The 18,604-nt window shown below is 35.3% G+C and overlaps 1 protein-coding gene across 1 annotated transcript in view; it reads left to right on the forward strand.

Annotated features, from left to right (window-relative positions):
* The window catches only part of CCDC178 (coiled-coil domain containing 178), a 358,040-nt gene that overhangs the window by 8,699 nt on the left and 330,737 nt on the right, over window positions 1-18,604 (forward strand). Inside the window, exon 3 of the mRNA XM_065889454.1 lies at window positions 679-818. Coding sequence (XP_065745526.1) covers window positions 679-818 — 140 coding nt within the window. The remainder of the gene's footprint in view (window positions 1-678; window positions 819-18,604) is intronic.

Here is an 18,604-nt window from a genome sequence, read left to right on the forward strand (position 1 = left end):
CCTTCAGTTGATTCGGAACATGCCAGGGTTAGAATCACTGAGGCACATCAGACTGAGTGGATTTTATGATGAGTACAACTTGAATGCCATAGTGAGAACATCAGTCACTCTTTACATGAGACTTCAATTTTTAGAGATGGAAGGTAGAAAATGAGGTTATTATGAGGATGATAGGGACCCGCTTTTACTTTTTTTCAGCAAGAGAAACCATGCTGGATTTAAGGAAGAAGTTCTTCAATGCCTGAGTGGTTAGATATTATTTACATTGGAACATGTGGGGTCTCTTTAAGGGGAGAATTTAAAATACATGTCAAAGTCATGTTTTAAGTGATTCAGGATCTATTTAGAAAAATGGATTAACTGGTTTCTACCTTTTTCTAAATTTTTTCGTGATGCTGTGGAACACTTTAACTTTTTAACTTGCTTGAAGTTTTATTCTTGCTTCTTAGATTTATTTTTATTTGTTACAGTTTAAGTTATAAATGATCATTTTATTTTAGCTTTCAGATTATTTGAAGGTTAATTCTATAATTCTCTGACATTTATCAATCTGTTGATTAAAGAAAGTTTGAGTGTTAGTACTAGTAAAGCAGAATACTTTTTGTACATTCTGAACATCAGGGTTTACTATTCTGTATATGACTGTGAACTGATGTCCTCTGTCTGCTTTATCTATAGGGGTGAATGCAGGCATTTACTTAAGCCACCCATGCCGACGTAAAAGCTGTGCTTTAGTAAACATCCCAGCACCATGTGTCAACAAAATGATTTCACACATTGAAGATGTGGAGTCTAAAATACAGAAGCATCTGAAACAGGTAAGTGATAATTAACATGCTAACATTTTTGTAAGCACTATAGGGCCTGTAAGTGTCTGTTACTTAAAGAACCCGGGGAACTATTATTTTTTTTTAATGATTCTTGGACTACTTTATAGAATCTTGGCTCAGTTACATAATTTACTAATCTAGACATGTTTTTGATAGTGTCATTTCAGAAGGGCGAAATGACCTTATTAAATAGATTTTTTTTTCCTACGTGTTTGTTCTTTATCCACAGGCAATCATGCTAAGTAGTAATTTCCATAGCCAACTTGACTAGTAAATTAAATAGCATTTACATCCTTTTTAGGGACACTAAACTGATTAGATGATTAGCTGAGTACATTGGTGTATAAAAGGACAGAATGCCCTCTTTAATGAGTTATTTTGTTCTAAAGAAATACTCAACAAGTCTGTTAAAAGAGAATATAATGATTCTTCCTTTGTCTTTTTAAACTGATGAAGTTTGCCTTTATTATTCTGAAGGGAGTTCAATCTTGAAATCACTGAAACTTTCATTTATTTTCAAAGGATGATTTAGGAATGATTAAAAAACCTTCTCATACATTTTATTAATATTATGTTTCTAAGCAATTAATGCACAACTGTGCTGCCCAGACAGGAAGATAAGTTTGTCAGAGATTTGTGCTCTTTCCCTTCCTTCACCGCTGTTACTGGATCTGGCTCTGAGAGAGTTCTGATGGGCCCTCATCATGCTTGATCTAGGGTATAGTTTCCTTCCAGAGGCATTAGAGTGCCGTCTTTAAGATCACAGCCCTTAGAGCCATATATTCTGTGAACTTAGATGGGAATCGTGATAATAATATTGTGTTAGATAAAGTGCTAGCATATGATATTAGCTATGTGTATTGTTATTTCTACAATATTATTTATATCATTCTGTATTAGTATTATATTTATCTCTGTTGCTTTTTTGTTTCCCCAAACCAGAATACCCCTTCACAGAATGCTTCGCAGGTCACAGGTCTAATGGTGGCCTGGGCCTTGAAGAGTATATTAAATAGATAGAAGAGAATTAATATTAATTAATATGATATGCTGTACACATCACATGTGTTTTAATTAACAATTATGCTTGTTGTTAAAAATGATGAAAATAGATTCATAGGTATTTTAATAAACAATTATAGTAACTGTACTATAATAGCTATTATAAACCATTGTAATAACTCAAAACTGTTGTTGAATTGTTAATGTTATGTCTAACTGATAGATGGGGAAATAATAATTTAAAGTAGTTGAGAATCGTGTTCAAGGTCATGACAGAATTGGGATTTGAACACACTCCCTCTTTTATCAAAGCCCATGTTCATTACCCAATCTTGCTTGGGATTCTGAGCAGTTAATGAACTGTTATACACTATGGATAAGGCACCAGCTAAAATATTACCTTAGATAAAAGTAATTCACAAAATAAGCTAAGTTATTTTATAGCTTATCTTCAGGAAAACTGAAAAACCAGCCTTTTTGTGTAAATATATTATGTAAATGAGCCAGCTGCTATTAAGTTTGTCCATCCACTCATAGACGTTTAACTGCAATTCTGAATCTTGAAAAGAAAATTTTTCAGAGTACAGTTACTGTGAACGTTTTATCTATACTTCTTTTTGCAAAGAATGAGAAGACATGGAAAAATGATGGAAATAATTACCTGGATAACTTCCTATACAAATAAGAGTTTTTGTTTTATTTTTCTTGCACCTGATTCTCCCAGACTGCCTAGAATAGAGATAGTTTTATTTCATTTGGAATGATCTCTACTAAATTGAAAATTTCTTCTTCATTTAATCAATACAAGTCATTAAGATGCTACTATGATTTAAAAGAATGGCTTAGAGAGAAAGTATTTAGAAATCATTCTTTAAAATATAAAGAATATATTGTACAAAAATAATAACTATCATTAATAACAATGATAATAAAGCTAATGTTTATTAAGTGCTTACTGTATGTCATAGGCTGTATTAAACACTTAATATGCATGATTTTATTAAATCTTTATGGAAGCCTTGTGTGGTAGAAAGTGCCATTATCCCCAATTATGGATGAGGAAAATGATTGCAAAGGTTGATTTCTCCTTTCTCCCAGTGCTAGCATCCAGACTAGGTGTGTCTGAGACCTATGACCGCTCTGTTCACCACTGTACTGAGTCATCTCTATGCCTGAAGGCATGTCAGCTATGAGGACCCAATAACATAAATGTTAAAATGCTTATACTTGGAAAACGTTGCTTTGCTTACACCATTTTGTATCCGTTTTTAACTCCGAAACCTAATGTTTGATCATCTGACCCTCTTGACCAAATACTTTGAGTTCTCTCATTCTGTTAATTCTATTTCATTTGAAACTTCACACCTGACACATGTACCATTTCCCATTCTATCATACCCATTTTCTTCTACTTCCTCGCCTAACCAGTTCATCTCTTAAAACACTCACCAGTTGGTATATTTGGTCCTTTATTTCTTTATCCTGCCGTCCTTTTAGTCTGACAAAGTGCCATATCTAATGAGCTCTCGCTGATGGTCAGCCATCTTCACTCCTACACCCAGGCTGCTGAATAGTGATGGAGAACATTACACAATAATCCAAATCTGAGATATTATGCATTCATGGTTTCCAACCTCAATGGGACCTTTCAAAGTGCTCTGATATTATTCTATTTGTCAATCAGAACTTTCCCTAGTATTCTTTGGTGGCTACTCTATTCCTCTCTTTTGTTCAGGTTTCCAAATCCTCCACCTCACTGCACAGTCATCTCTTACTTCCCAAAGAAAATAGGAGATAAAATAATAGAAATGCCTCAAACCCCTGTTATCTCACCTATGCAGGTCCTTGAATTCCACAAACATAATACCCTTTGTCCTTCCATGGAAGATTCCACTGCCCCCCCCCACAATGGCTCTCCCTTCACCTGTGTTCTGTCTTGTGCCTTTGCAAGGATCTTGTTCCATCAGGCGTTGTTCCAACCATCCTATGTTCCAAATCTCGTTTTTTATTAACTCACTCCTGTCAACATTTAAAATATTGACATTACTCCTGTTTTCAAGAAATTTTTTCATCCCATACATCCCTTTAAATATATCCCCTTTTCACTTTCTCTTCTCATTCCATGAAACATCTGAAAAGAGTTGCCTAAATTTACTATCTCTGATCCCTCACCTCCCAGTTGCTCATTTATTCATTGCAATCTATATTTGGTCCTCATTATTCTAATGAAAATATCTTCAGAAAAATAACCACTGTTTTTCCTGTTATCTATTGCTACAAGCATGTGCACGTGTACACACACACAAACACACACACTCTAAAACTTCGTGGCTAGAGCAAGCATTTATTTGGTTACCGTTGAGCAGTTTGTTCTGGGCTCAGCTGGATAATTTTGTTGGTTCTTGCCTGGGGCCAATCATGTGGCTGCACATATCTGCTAAGTCAACTGGAAATAGTGATAAGAATGGCCTCGCTCACATGCCTGGTGGTTGGGAGAGTATTTTAAGAGGACAAATCTCAATGGGTAAGTGCTTAGTAAAGCTTTGTTTGTGTTATGTTTGCTCAAGTCCCACTGGCCAAAGCCAAGCTTATAATCAGTCCCCCTGTTAATCCAGTAGAGTATTAGAGAAAATGTGGATACCAGGAGACATGATTCTTTGGGAACTATTTATGTAGCAATCTATTAGCTAGTCCATTGGCAACATGATGAACCATCCATCCAAATACAAACTATAATCACCAGCTCCCCAAAAGTCTTATTCCATAATGGTATCATGCAGACGTCCATGGTCACACATACTGCAAAAGATCTGACGCAGGCAGTGTTTCTTAGGTGCAGCTTCTTTTTGACCCAGAAATATATGAATTAAAATGAGAAGTTAAATACTGTTCCTGCATACTTAGCATATAATGGTGAAGCAGGTACAGAATCATCACAAAAAACATTCTCATTTACATAAGGGGAGGAATGAAAGGCACATAGCTTTCACTAACGCATAAAATTTTGAAATTTATCAGAGCACATGATGTTAGGTCTACCACACCTGGAACCAAGGAATGTTTCTTGGTTTAGGACTCAGTTCTGCTTCCTGGGAATAGTTTCTGAATTTGTTCTCCTTGTCTCTTTAATCTACTATCTGAGCTCTTTGCTCTTTGATTTTCATAATAGACCTGAATAGCTATCTCAGGCTTTTTCCTGTATTAGTCTGCTCATGCTGCCATAACAAAATACCATAGACCTGGTGGCTTAAACAACAGAAATTTATTTTCTCACAGTTCTTCTAGAGTCTGGAAGTCCAAGGTCAAGGTGCTGTCAGGGTTGGTTTCTATTGGGGAATCTCTTCCTGGTTTGTAAACAGCCTCCTTCTCACTGTGTCCCCACATGGCCTTTCCTCTGTGCCCATATGCTGAGAGAGAGCTCTGGTGTCTCTTCCCCTTCTTATAAGAACACAGGCGTTATTGTATTAGGACCCCACCCTTGTGACATCATTTAACTTTATCTGCTAATATAGACACATTGGAGATTAAGGCTTCAACATATGAATTTTGGGGGCAGACAGCTCAGTCCATAACACTGCCATAATAAGCTGGAAGCTCAGAAGCTTTTTTGTATTTTGAACTCTCTCTTGTTTTTTAGGCCAAAATGTTTCAATTCTCCTAAGAACTTCAGGGTTTCATATTAATCTCATTGGATTTAACCCCACAACTTAAAAGCTGTGGCCATATTCTTTTTTTTTCTTTATTTAACATAATTTCTTTTAGTTAGGTAATTTTTTATATTCTCTTAAATAGTATTGGTTTTTTAAAATAAACTTTATTTTAGAACAGATTGAGACGTCTAGAAAAATTGGGATGATGATACAGAGATTTCATATATACTTACATTGCATAATCTCTTATATTAGTGCAGTACATTTGTGGTATGGTACATTTGTTGTAATTAATGAACCAATATTTGTACATTATTACTAACTGTAGTTCATACTTTATTTTAATTTCTTTAGGCTTATTTGAGATGAAATTCATGTAACATAAAATTAACCGTTTTAAAGTGAACAACTTGGCAGCATTTAGTACATTCGCAAAGCTGTGCTGTCACCACTTCTATCTAGTTCCAGGACATTTTCACCACTGCAAAATAAAGCCTCACACACATTAAAGATTTAATCGTCATTTAACTCTCTACTCTGGCCTGGCAACCACAATCTGCTTTCTATTTCTATGTATTTACCTTTTCTGGAGTTTTTGTATAAAGGAAATCATACAATATGTGATCTTTTGTGTCTGGCTTCTCTTGCTTAGCATAACATTTTCAGGTTCATCTGCATTGCGCCATGTATCAGTACTTCCTTTTTTATGGCTTAATAATATTCTACTGTATATATATATGACAATTTGTTTAACTGTTCATCTGTTAATGGACATTTGGGTTGTTTCTACCTTTTGTCTATTGTAAATATGGCTGAAATGAACCTTCATATACAAGGATTTATTTGAGCACCTGTTTTCAATTCTTTTGGGTATATACCTAGGGGTAGAATTACTTTATCATATGGTAGTTGTATGTTTAACTTATTGAGAACCACCAAACTCTTCTTCATAGCTCAAATATTTTTGTTCTTGAGTTGTGAGAGTTCTTTATATATTTTGGATTACTAGACCCTAATCAAATATATGATTTGTGAACATTTTCTCCAGTTATGTAGGTTGTCTCACTTTCTTGATCATGTTCCCTGATGTACAAAGGTTTTTAATTTTGATGAAGTTCAGTTTATCTTCTTTTTTCTTTTGTTGCTCATGCTTTTGTTGTCATATCTAAGAATTCATTACCAAATCCCAGGTAATGAAGATTTACCTTTATGTTTTCTTCTTTGGGTTTTATGGTTTTAGCACTTATATTTAAATCTTTGATACATTTTACGTATAGGAGACATGTATATCCTTGGAGTCAAAGGTAAGATAATGGTGGATTAAAAATGACTACCCTCCTCCTTTATACCTCCTTCCATTAACAGTCTATTCTCTCAACCTTTAAACATAGACTGGACTTGTGACTTGTTTTGAACAAATATGTCAGAAGAAATGTCATATAACTGCTAAGCAGAGTGTCAAGAAGCCTTGAAGCTTCTGCTTTCACTCTCTTGCTGCTGTAAGTTCCCCAGGTAAAGAAGCATAATCTAGCCTCTTTGAGGATGAATGACCAAGTAGAGAGATAGACCCAACCCACAGCAAGCACAAACCATCAGACTTGTGAGTGAAGTTGTTTTGAACACTTCTATCCTAGTCAAGCTGCCAGATGACTGCATTAGTTTGAGGTCACATTAGTGACCAAAAAAACCACACAACTGAGCCCATCTTACATGGTGACTCATAAAATTATGAGCAAATAAAATGGGGAATATTTATAGCCACTAAGTTTAAGAGTGGCTTATTATTGCAGCAGTAACTTATGCATTGTTGAATACGACACTGAAATGTACAGGCATGTGTGTGTATACACCACATTAAAGTGAGTAAAATGGAAAATTTTATTCTGTGTAGTGTTGAAAATGAAACTGTTGACCACTTTCTCCTTCTGGAAATATCCCATTTCTATTTTTTTTTTAATGTATTTTGCTAACTTGACTCTAACAGGCTTTATTCCTACTTTGGTAGATATTCCCTCCAGTCTGTATGGCAGATCATTTTTCCTCTGACCATATTGAAAATACTCGTGCTCCCCAGACATGTCCTCTTCTCATTTTACTCTCCCTTTGGATAATACCATTTGAATGTATGTTATTTTATTTATGTACTGTATGCTTATACCAATTTGAGATTCCCAGCTCAGATTTCACTTTTTTTTATAAGACCCGTATACCCAATGCCTACTGAACATCTTTTTATATATATCTTTGAAGCACCTCAAATTCAAAACATATGAAAGTAGTTATTTCTTTCTTCTGTGTTCCCAGGTACAATTAAAGGAACATTATTCACCCAGTAACCTAAGCCAGAAAGTTGATTAATTATAATGACTGTTCACTTTTCCTTTATATACAATTACTAATTTTTTGGTTTTTTAAATTTAATTTTATTTTTTATACAGCAGACTCTTATTATTATCTATTTTATACATATTAGTGTATATATGTCAATCCCAATCTCCCAATTCATCACACCACCACCACCACCTGCCCTGCTCTCCCCTCCTTGGTGTCCATACGTTTGTTTTCTACATCTGTGTCTCTGTTTCTACTTTGAAAACCAGTTCATCTGTAGCATTTTTCTAGATTCCGCATATATGCCTGAATATATGATGTTTGTTTTTCTCTTTCTGACTTACTTCACTCTGTATGACAGACTCTAGGTCCATCCATGTCTCTACAAAGGACCCAATTTTGTTCCTTTCTATGGCTAAATAATATTCGTTGTATATATGTACCACATCTTCTTTATCCATTCGTCTGTCGATGGGCATTTAGGTTGATTCCATGACCTGGCTATTGTAAATAGTACTGCAGTGAACAGTGGGGTGCATGTGTCTTTTTGAATTATGGTTTTCGCTGGGTATATGCCCAGTAGTGGGATTGCTGGGTCATATGCTAGTTCTTTTTCTAGTTTTTTAAGGAACCTTCATACTGTTCTCCATAGTGGCTGTATCAGTTTACATTCCCACCAGCGGTGCAAGAGGGTTCCCTGTTCTCCACACCCTCTCCAGCATTTGTTGTTTGTAGATTTTCTGATGATGCCCATTCTAACTGGTGTGAGGTGATACCTCACTGTAGTTTTGATTTGCGTTTCTCTAATAATTAGTACTGTTGAGCAGTTTTTTATGTGCCTCTTGGCCATCTGTATGTCTTCTTTGGAGTAATGTCTATTTATGTCTTCTGCCCATTTTTTGATTGGTTGTATTTTGTTTAATACTGAGCTGCATGGAGAATGTTTTATAGTAAGAATCAACCAATTACAGCCCATGGGCCAACTTCAGCCCAAAGCCTGTATTTGTAATGCCAATGAGCTTAGAATGGTGTTAACATTTTTAAGGTTTGTAAAGAAAAACAGAAAAGAACATGTAGCCTGTTGATCTATAAAGATTAAATATTATATGCTTTTGAAAAAAAAATATTGAGCTGCATGAGCTGTTTATATATTTTGGAGATTAATCCTTTGTGTGTTGATTGATTTGCGAATATTGCCTCCCATTCTTAGGGTGTCTTTTTGTCTTGTTTATGGTTTCCTTTGCAGTGCAAAAGCATTTAAGTTTCATTAGGTCCCATTTGTTTATTTTTATTATTTTTATTTTTTTATTATTATTTTTTTTTGCAGTGCGCAGGCCTCTCACTGTTGTGGCCTCTCCCGCTGTGGAGCACAGGCTCCAGACATACAGGCCCAGCGGCCATGGCTCATGGGCCCATCCACTCTGCGGCATGTGGGATCCTCCTGGACCGGGGCACGAACCCGTGTCCCCTGCATTGGCAGGTGGACTCTCAACCACTGCGCCACCAGGGAAGCCCCCCATTTGTTTATTTTTGTTTTTATTTCCATTACTCTGGGAAGTGGATCAAAAAAGATCTTGCTGTCATTTATGTCAAAGAGTGTTCTTCCTATGTTTTCCACTAAGAGTTTTATATCCATTTTGAGTTTATTTTTGTGTATGGTGTTAGGGAGTGTTCTAATTTCATTCTTTTAAATGTAGCTGTTCAGTTTTCCAAGCACCACTTATTGAACAGGTTGTCTTTTCTCCATTGGATATTCTTGCCTCCTTTGTCATAGATAAAGTGACCATAGGTGCGTGGGTTTACCTCTGAGCTTTCTATCCTGTTCCATTGATCTATGTTTCTGTTTTTGTGCCAGTACCATAGTGTCTTGATTACCGTAGCTTTGTAGTATAGTCTGAAGTTGGGGAGCATGATTCCTCCAGCTCCATTTTTCTTTTTCAAGATTGCTTTGGCTATTCGTAATCTTCTATGTTTTCATATAAATTGTAATATTTTTTGTTCTAATTCTGTGAGAATACTATTGGTAATTTGATAGGGATTGCTTTGAATCTGTAGATTGCTTTGGGTAGTCTAGTCATTTTCACAATGTTGATTCTTCCAATCCAAGAGCGTGGTATATTGCTCCATCAGTTTCTATCATCTTTAATTTCTTTCATCAGTGTCTTCTAGCTTTCTGCATACAGGTCTTTTGTCTCCTTAGGAAGGTTTATTCCTAGGTACTTTAATCTTTTTGTTGCAATGGTAAATGGGAGTGTTTCCTTAATTTCTCTTTCAGATTTTTCATCGTTAGTGTATAGGAATGCAAGAGATTTCTGTGCATTAATTTGGTATCCTGCTACTTTGCCAAATTCATTGATTAGCTCTAGTACTTTTCTGGTATCATATTTAGGATTCTCTATGTATAGGATCATGTCATCTGCAAACAGTGACAGATTTACTTCTTCTTTTCTGATTTGTATTCCTTTTATTTCTTTTTCTTCTCTGACTGCCATGGCTAGGACTTCCAAAGCTATTTTGAATAATAGTGGCGAGAGTGGGCATCTTTGTATTGTTCCTGATCTTAGAGGAAATGCTTTCAGTATTTCACCATTGAGAATGATATTGGCTTTGGGTTTGTCATATATAGACTTTATTATGTTGAGGTAGGTTCCCTCTATGCCCACTTTCTGGAGAGTTTTTATCATAACTGGGTGTTGAATTTTGTCAAAAGCTATTTCTGCATCTATTGAGATGATCTTATGGTTTTTATTTTTCAGTTTGTTAATAAGTTGTATCACATTGATTGATTTGTGTATATTGAAAAATCCTTGCATTCCTGGGGTAAATCCCACTTGATCATGGTCTGTGATCCTTTTAATGTATTGTTGCATTCTGTTTGCTAGTATTTTGTTGAGGATTTTTGCCTCTATATTCATCAAAGATATTGGTCTGTAATTTTCTTTTTTTGTAGTATCTTTGTCTGGTTTTGGTATCAGGGTGTTGGTGGCCTCGTAGAATGAGTTTGAGAGTGTTCCTTCCTCTGCAATTTTTTGGAAGAGTTTGAGAAGGATTGGTGTTAGCTCTTCTCTAAATGTTTGATAGAATTCACCTGTGAGGCCATCTGGTCCTGGACTTTTGTTTGTTGGAAGATTTTTAATTACAGTTTCAATTTCATTACCTGTGATTGTTCTGTTCATATTTTCTAATTCTTCCTGGTTCAGTCTTGGTAGGTTATAATTTTCTAAGAATTTGTCCATTTCTCCCAGGTCGTCCATTTTATTGGCATAGAGTTGCTTGTAGTAGTCTCTTATGATGCTGTGTATTTCTGCAGTGTCCGTTGGAACTTCTCCTTTTTCATTTCTAATTTTATTGATTTGATTCCTCTCCCTCATTTTCTTGATAAGTCTGGCTAAAGGTTTATCAATTTTGTTTATCTTCCCAAAGAACCAGCTTTTAGCTTTATTTATCTTTCTTACTGTTTTCTTTGTTTCTGTTTCATTTATTTCTGCTCTGATTTTTATGATCTCTTTCCTTCTAGTAGCTTTGGGTCTTGTTTGTTTTTCTTTCTCTGGTTCTTTTAAATATAAGGTTAAATTGTTTATTTGAGATTTTTTTTGATTCTTGAGGTAGGATTGTATTGCTTTAAACCTCACTCTTAGAACTGCTTTTGCTGCATCCCATAGGTTTTGGGTCGCTGTGTTTTCATTGTCATTTGTTTCTAGGTATTTTTCAATTTCCTCTTTGATTTCTTCAGTGATCTCTTGATTATTTACCAATGTATTGTTTAGCCTCCATGTGTTTGTGCTTTTTACACTTCTTTTCCCTTGTAATTTATTTCTAATCTCATATCATTGTTGTTGGAAAAGATGCTTGATATGATTTCAGTTTCCTTCAATTTACCGAGGCTTGATTTGTGACCTAAGATGAGATCTATCCTGGAGAATGGTCCATGTACACTTGAGAAGAAAGTGTAATCTGCTGTTTTCAGATGGAATTTCCTATAAATATCAATTAAATCTATCTAGTCTATTGTGTCATTTAAAGCTTATGTTTCCTTATTAATTTTAAGTCTGGATGATCTGTCCATTGGTGTAAGTGAGGTGTTAAAGTCCCCCACTATTATTGTGTTACTGTCAATTTCCTCTTCTACAGCTGTTAACATTTGCCTTATGTATTGAGGTGCTTCTATGTTGGGTGCATATATATTTATAATTCTTATATCTTCTTGGATTGATCCTTTGATCAATATGCAGTGTCCTTCCTTGTCTCCTGTACCGTTCTTTATTTTAAAGTCTATGTTATCTAATATGAGTATTTCTACTCCAGCTTTCTTTTGATGTCCATTTGCATGGAATATCTTTTTACATCCCCTCTTTTGCAGTCTGTATGTGTCCCTAGGTTTGAAGTGGGTCTTTTGTCAACAGCATATATATGGGTGTTGTTTTTGTATCCATTCAGCAAGCCTGTGTCTCTTGGTTGGGGCATTTAATCCAATCCCATTTAAGGTAATTATGGATATGTATGTTCCTATTACCAATTTCTTAATTGTTTTGGGGTTTGTTTTTGTAGGTCCTTTTCTTCTCTTGTTTTTCCCACCTAGAGAAGTTCCTTCAGCATTTGTTGTAGAGCCAGTTTGGTGGTGCTGAATTCTCTTAGCTTTTGCTTGTCTGTAAAGCTTTTGATTTCTCTGTCAAATCTGAATGAGATCCTTGCTGGGTAGAGTAACCTTGGTTGTAGGTTCTTCCCTTTCATCACTTTAAATATATCATGCCACTCCCTTCCGGCTTATAGAGTTTCTGCTGAGAAATCAGCTGTTAACCTTATGGGAGTTCCCTTGTATGTTATTTGTCATTTTTCCCTTGCTGCTTTTCATAATTTTCTTTGTCTTTAATTTTTGTCAATTTGATTACTATGTGTCTTGGCATGTCTCTCCTTGGGTTTATCCTGCCTGGGACTCTCTGTGCTCCTGGACTTGGGTGGCTATTTCCTTTCCCATGTTAGGGAAATTTTCAACTATAGTCTCTTCAAATGTTTTCTTGGGTCGCTTCTCTCTCTCTTCTCCTTCTGGGACCCCTATAATGCAAATGTTAGTGTGTTTAATGTTGTCCCAGTGGTCTCTTAGGCTGTCTTCATTTTTTTTTTTTTTTTTTTTGTGGTATGCGGGCCTCTCACTGTTGTGGCCTCTCCCGTTGCAGAGCACAGGCTCCCGACGTGCAGGCTCAGCGGCCATGGCTCACGGGCCCAGCCGCTCTGTGGCATGTGAGATCTTCCTGGACTGGGGCATGAACCTGCGCCCCCTGCATCGGCAGGCGGACTCTCAACCACTGCGCCACCAGGGAAGCCCCATTTCTTTTCCTTCTTTTTTCTTTATCCTGTTCCGTGGCAGTGAATTCCACCATTTTGTCTTCCAGGTTACTTACCTGTTCTTCTACCTCAGTTATTCTGCTATTGATTCCTTCTAGTGTATTTTTCATTTTACTGTATTGTTCATTTTACTGTATTGTTACTGTATTGTTCATCTCTGTTTGTTTGTTCTTTAATTCGTCTAGGTGTTTGTTCTGTAATTCTTCTAGGTCTTTGTTAAACATTTCTTGCGTCTTCTTGATTTTTGCCTCCATTCTTTTTCCGAGGCCCTGGATCATCTTCACTATCATTTTTCTGAATTCTTTTTCTGGAAGGCTGCCTATCTCCACTTCATTTAGTTCAGGTTTTATCTTGTTCCTTCATCTGGTATATAGCCCTCTGCCTTTTCATCTTGTCTATCTTTCTGTGAACGTGGTTTTTGTTCCACAGGCTGCAGGATTGTAGTTCTTGCTTCTGCTGTCTGCCCTCTGGTGGATGAGGCTATCTAAGAGGCTTGTGCAAGCTTCCTGATGGGAGGGACTGGTGGTGGGTAGAGCTGGTTGTTGCTCTGTTGGGCAGAGCTCGGTAAAACTTTAATCTGCTTGTCCTCTGATGGGTGGGGCTGAGTTCCCTCCTTGCAACCCAGCACTGGAGCCTACCAGGCTCTTTGGTGGGGTTAATGGTGGACCCTGGGAGGGCTCATGCCAAGGAGTACTTTCCAGAACTTCTGCTGCCAGTGTCCTTGTCCCTGCGGTGAGCCACATGCCCCCCGTTTCTGCAGGAGACCCTCCAACACTAGCAGGTGGGTCTGGTTCAGTCTCCTATGGGGTCACTGCTCCTTCCCCCTGGGTCCTGATGTGCACACTGTTTTGTGTGTGTCCTCCAAGAGTGGAGTCTGTGTTTCTCCCAGTCCTGTTGAAGTCTTGCAATCAAATCCCGCTAGCCTTCAGTGTCTGATTCTCTGGGAATTCCTCCTCTCGTTGCTGGACCCCCAGGTTGGGAAGCCTAATGTGGGGCTCAGAACCTTCACTCCAGTGGGTGGACTTTTGTGGTATACGTGTTCTCCAGTTTGTGAGTCACCCACCCAGCAGTTATGGGATTTGGTTTTATTGTGAGTGCACCCCTCCTCCCGTCTCAGTGTGGCTTCTCTTTTGTCTTTGGATGTGGAGTATCTTATTTGGTGAGTTCCAGTGTCTTCCTGTCGATGATTGTTCAGCAGTTAGTTGTGATTCCAGTGCTCTCGCAAGAGGGAATGAGCACATGTCCTTCTACTCCACCATCTTGAACCAGTCTCCTACTAATTTGTTTTTATTCCACCTCTAGAATGTGTCTCAAATGCAGACAGTGCTTCCCATCCATACTGTAGGATCTTCATTCAGGCCATTCTCATTTTTGCCAGTGTTACTGTAAGAGCCCTTCACTGGTACCTCTGCTTTAGTCATTTCCTCCTCCCTTCTTTCTTCCATAAAATAGGCCATATGCCTTCTCTTTTCTAAATGTATTGTTGCCAGTAATCTGCCTAAAACCCTCTTCTGAATGTCTCATGTCACAGTGCTTATTTCATATTCCTTGGCATGCCATAAAAGTCCTTTATAAAATAATATTTACTCTTAAGCTTCATGTCCCTTCATATACTCTATTTTAGCTTTGATTAACTCTCTTCACCCTGGACCTTAACCCATGCATCTTCTCTTATCTCTGTTTAACCCTCATTTCTTCCCACAAACTACCTTTGCCCTCCAAAGCTTTGGATAGCTGTCTTCCCTTGAATCTCATATGACATTTTACTGACCAAATTAGCACAGTGTATTTTATTTGTTTCTTCATATCTCTGTCCTATGTGATTGTAAGATCTAGGAAGTTAAAGTCTATTTATAATTCACCACTAACCATAGTACCTACTAAAACCTGGCAGATTATAGGCATTAAATACTTCTGAATGTGTGGATTCAGGAATGATTTTTTAAAAATTATGTCAGATTTTGCACATGCTTTTAAATGCATGGGAAGGATGTACTTGTTCTTAAGTTTAAAAATAATTTGGTGTGTTGTTTGATAAATATTGCCTGTGCTTTTGAGATGATTTGGACTTTTGAATAGGGTAGTTATAGGAAACCTCCCATTGACTGTGAGTTTAAAGGTATGAGTAGTCTTTTCAGATGAAAGTAGGTCACAGTTGTGGGAGATAGTATTCAGTGTTAGTACTCACATCTACAAATATTTTACAGTAAAAGGGAGATTCCCAACATGAAGTTAATTTTTTCGAGTAGAAAATATTTAGAAGGTTTTATGAATACTTTGTCTCAAGAACTTAAATAGCATCTAAATATTCAAAATATTTGGTAATAATTTCCAATAAAAATATGGAGTTGAAAAATCAGGGTCAGTTAGAATGTTACATGTATCAAGCAGGAGTTTGTGGGCAATGTGGTTTAGAGCTATAAGTAAATAAAGTATTTTATTTCACCCATAATTTGATGACTCTTAATATCATACATATTTAAAGTATGTCCAATTTGACATTTTTAGTCCCCCCCTTTTGTTTCTCTTTGCTCTTTGAAAGAGACAGAAATAGGAAATGCATAGGATTTTGTGGTTAGTTGGATAAAATTGATTTTAAGTTGTAATCAGTATTTCTAAATATCTCAAATATTTATGGTAATAAGTAATATTCTAAGCTTAATAATAACAGAAATTTTATTAAAAATAATTTAAAGTGACTTTGAGAGATTTCTAAGACTTGTCTAAATATTTCAGATAGGAAGCTATACATGGGAAACTCAAATTTTCCTCTGGTATTGTAGGCCTTCCCTATGTGAACCATTTAAGTATCCTGATAATTTGATTACTAGGTACCTGAAATTTTGCCTTCTACCATCAGATCAAAAACCAATTAAAATAATTTTTCTTTATTGCTTTATCACTTACCTCTACAAAAATGTTGTGAGGGTCAGGACTTCCCTGGTGATCCAGTGGTTAAGACTGCCTTCCAATGCAGGGGGTGTGGTTTTGATCCCTGGTCAGAGAGCTAAGATCCCACATGCTTCGTGGCCAAAAAACCAAAACATAAAACAGAAGCAATATTGTAACAGATTCAATGAAGACTTCAAAAAATGGACTATATCAAAAAAATCTTTAAAAATAAATGTTGCGAGGGTAAGTTTTTCATCTTAATATATTTCTCCGTACCAAATATAACTCTATTTCTAAAAATTTAGGTAGCATGTTTTTATCATTATAAAATACATCATTTTCTATATCATAGAAAATGTGCTATAAAGAGGATCAAACAGAATATTAATTAAGCATTACTCACTCAATTAAGCATTATTCACTTTAAAATTTGGGACAGTTATGTCACAGTACATTAAAATGTCTCTTAACCAATTTCCTTTCTTGTGATACTTCAGCTTCAAATGGCTTCTTAGAACTAGTATCACATAAGTTAGCCTGATTACAGGTATCTGCACTATGTAGGACTCTTGAGTTTCCATAATCAAGTGATGTCATTTTTCCCAATTATTAATTAGTTTCGCATCTATTAATATACTCATCAAATGTTCATTCTCTTCTCTGCCTGTTTATCATTTGCCATTTTCCTTCTGGTTTATTTGTAATTTCTTATTGACTTGTAGGATAAATGATTATCTTTAGTTTGTTGTGTAGGTTTTAAACATATTCTCTCATTTGACTTGTCCTTTTATGTTATCTTTTATTAAAAAAAGTTCTTAATTTTAATGTACTTAAATTTATCATTTTCCCTTTATTTTAAGTGTTTTGGAACTTGTTTAAGAAATCTTTTCACTATTTCTTACAAAATTTTTCCTTTATTTTAAAATTTTGAAGTTTTTTACTTGAGATTAATTGTTTAACAATGTGAATTTATTTTGTGTGTGAGAGAATGGAATAGGTAGGTATTTTCATTTGTAAAAATATGGAAAATTATTTTTATCAACATCAATTTTATTGCAAAATCCAGTCATTTCTTAGAAATTAGCTATATCACATCAATCATATATCAAGTTTTTATATATGAATATATTTATTTCTGGCTTCTTTGTTCCACTGGTTAATTTTATCTTTCTATTATAATACCTCATTTTACTAATTTACAATACCTCATTTTACTAATTTACATGCTTTACAATATGTTTTGATACTTGATACGGCAGTTCCCTCTTTTCTTCCTTTTTTAAGCTTTGACTATTCTAGGCACATATAAATTTTAGAATAAGCTTGTTATGTTACATGTAAACACCCACTGAGATTTCAAGCAATTGCATTCATCGGTTTTTTTCTTCTGCAGGTGAATTTAGTCTCTCCAGGGTTTTTTTTAAGATTCCATTGAGTCTCTTATACTATTGGCCCAAGAAAATTCCGGTAGTATAGCAAATATCAAAATCTGTTTAGAAGAGAGAACTGAGTAGGAGGTAATGGGGAAAATGGGCAAATTGACAAAAATTTCATGCTAAAATACTAGTTTTGTAACATATTTGTATATATAGTATTCATTTAATATATATCTGTGAGTATATAACTGTGTCTATAGATATAGATAAATATATGGATAGATCAAGTGTCACATATAAGTAGAACATCTTATCCTTTCTGCCCATTTGCATTAATTTTCTGTTATTTGTTGTTCATGTAGTTTTCCCAATTTTTTTCTTGTATTGTTATTTCTTACATATTTATAGAAATATTGATAGATATCTCTTATCTTTTGTATTAGTTGTAAATTGTTATTCTGCCTGTACTATTCTTTTAACTTATTTATGGTAGCTTTTTCATAGAGATATTAGTATGTAGACCAATCTGTTATCTGACAAATTCTGGGATTTTTGTAATGTTTTAAAAATTCTTCCTCATGTTAAGATTATTAAGATTTTTAATTATTTCTAATCCTTTCTTTTACATTAAGTTTCTTTAACCATCTGAAGTTTATTTTTTTTATTTCATGAGGCAGATATGATACTTTTTTCTTAATTATTTCAATTATCCTAATATTATTCATTGATTGTCCATCTCCATTTTAATTTGAAATGGAAATTTTATAATAAACTAACTCATATATCGGTAATAAAATGATTACTTATTTTAGCCTATTTTATATTTAGATAATGACATTCATGCTAAATTTCATTTTTCTCTTTTTTAGTATTGTGGAGAAAAGATATATATGCCTGGAATTTATTATTATATTCAGTATAAATTTTGTTATTTTTCATACTATAATCGTTCCTCAAATATTTGGATACTCTTTTTTGTCCTTGTATCTATAAATAATGGACCAGACTGATTACTCGTTGCTAGCATAAGTTTTTGTTGTTTTTTGTTGCAGTTATTATTTGTTTGCTTTTTAGAAGCTGTCAGGGTCTGCTTACATTGAGGGTTTTATGCAGTGTATAAAAATTTTACTCAGGCTCTTTGTAAATAGGAGGTAATATGCTTAGGCAAGAAAGTTGTGGG

This window comes from Phocoena phocoena, chromosome 13 (assembly GCF_963924675.1).
Source record: "Phocoena phocoena chromosome 13, mPhoPho1.1, whole genome shotgun sequence".
NCBI classification, from domain to species: Eukaryota; Metazoa; Chordata; class Mammalia; order Artiodactyla; family Phocoenidae; genus Phocoena; species Phocoena phocoena.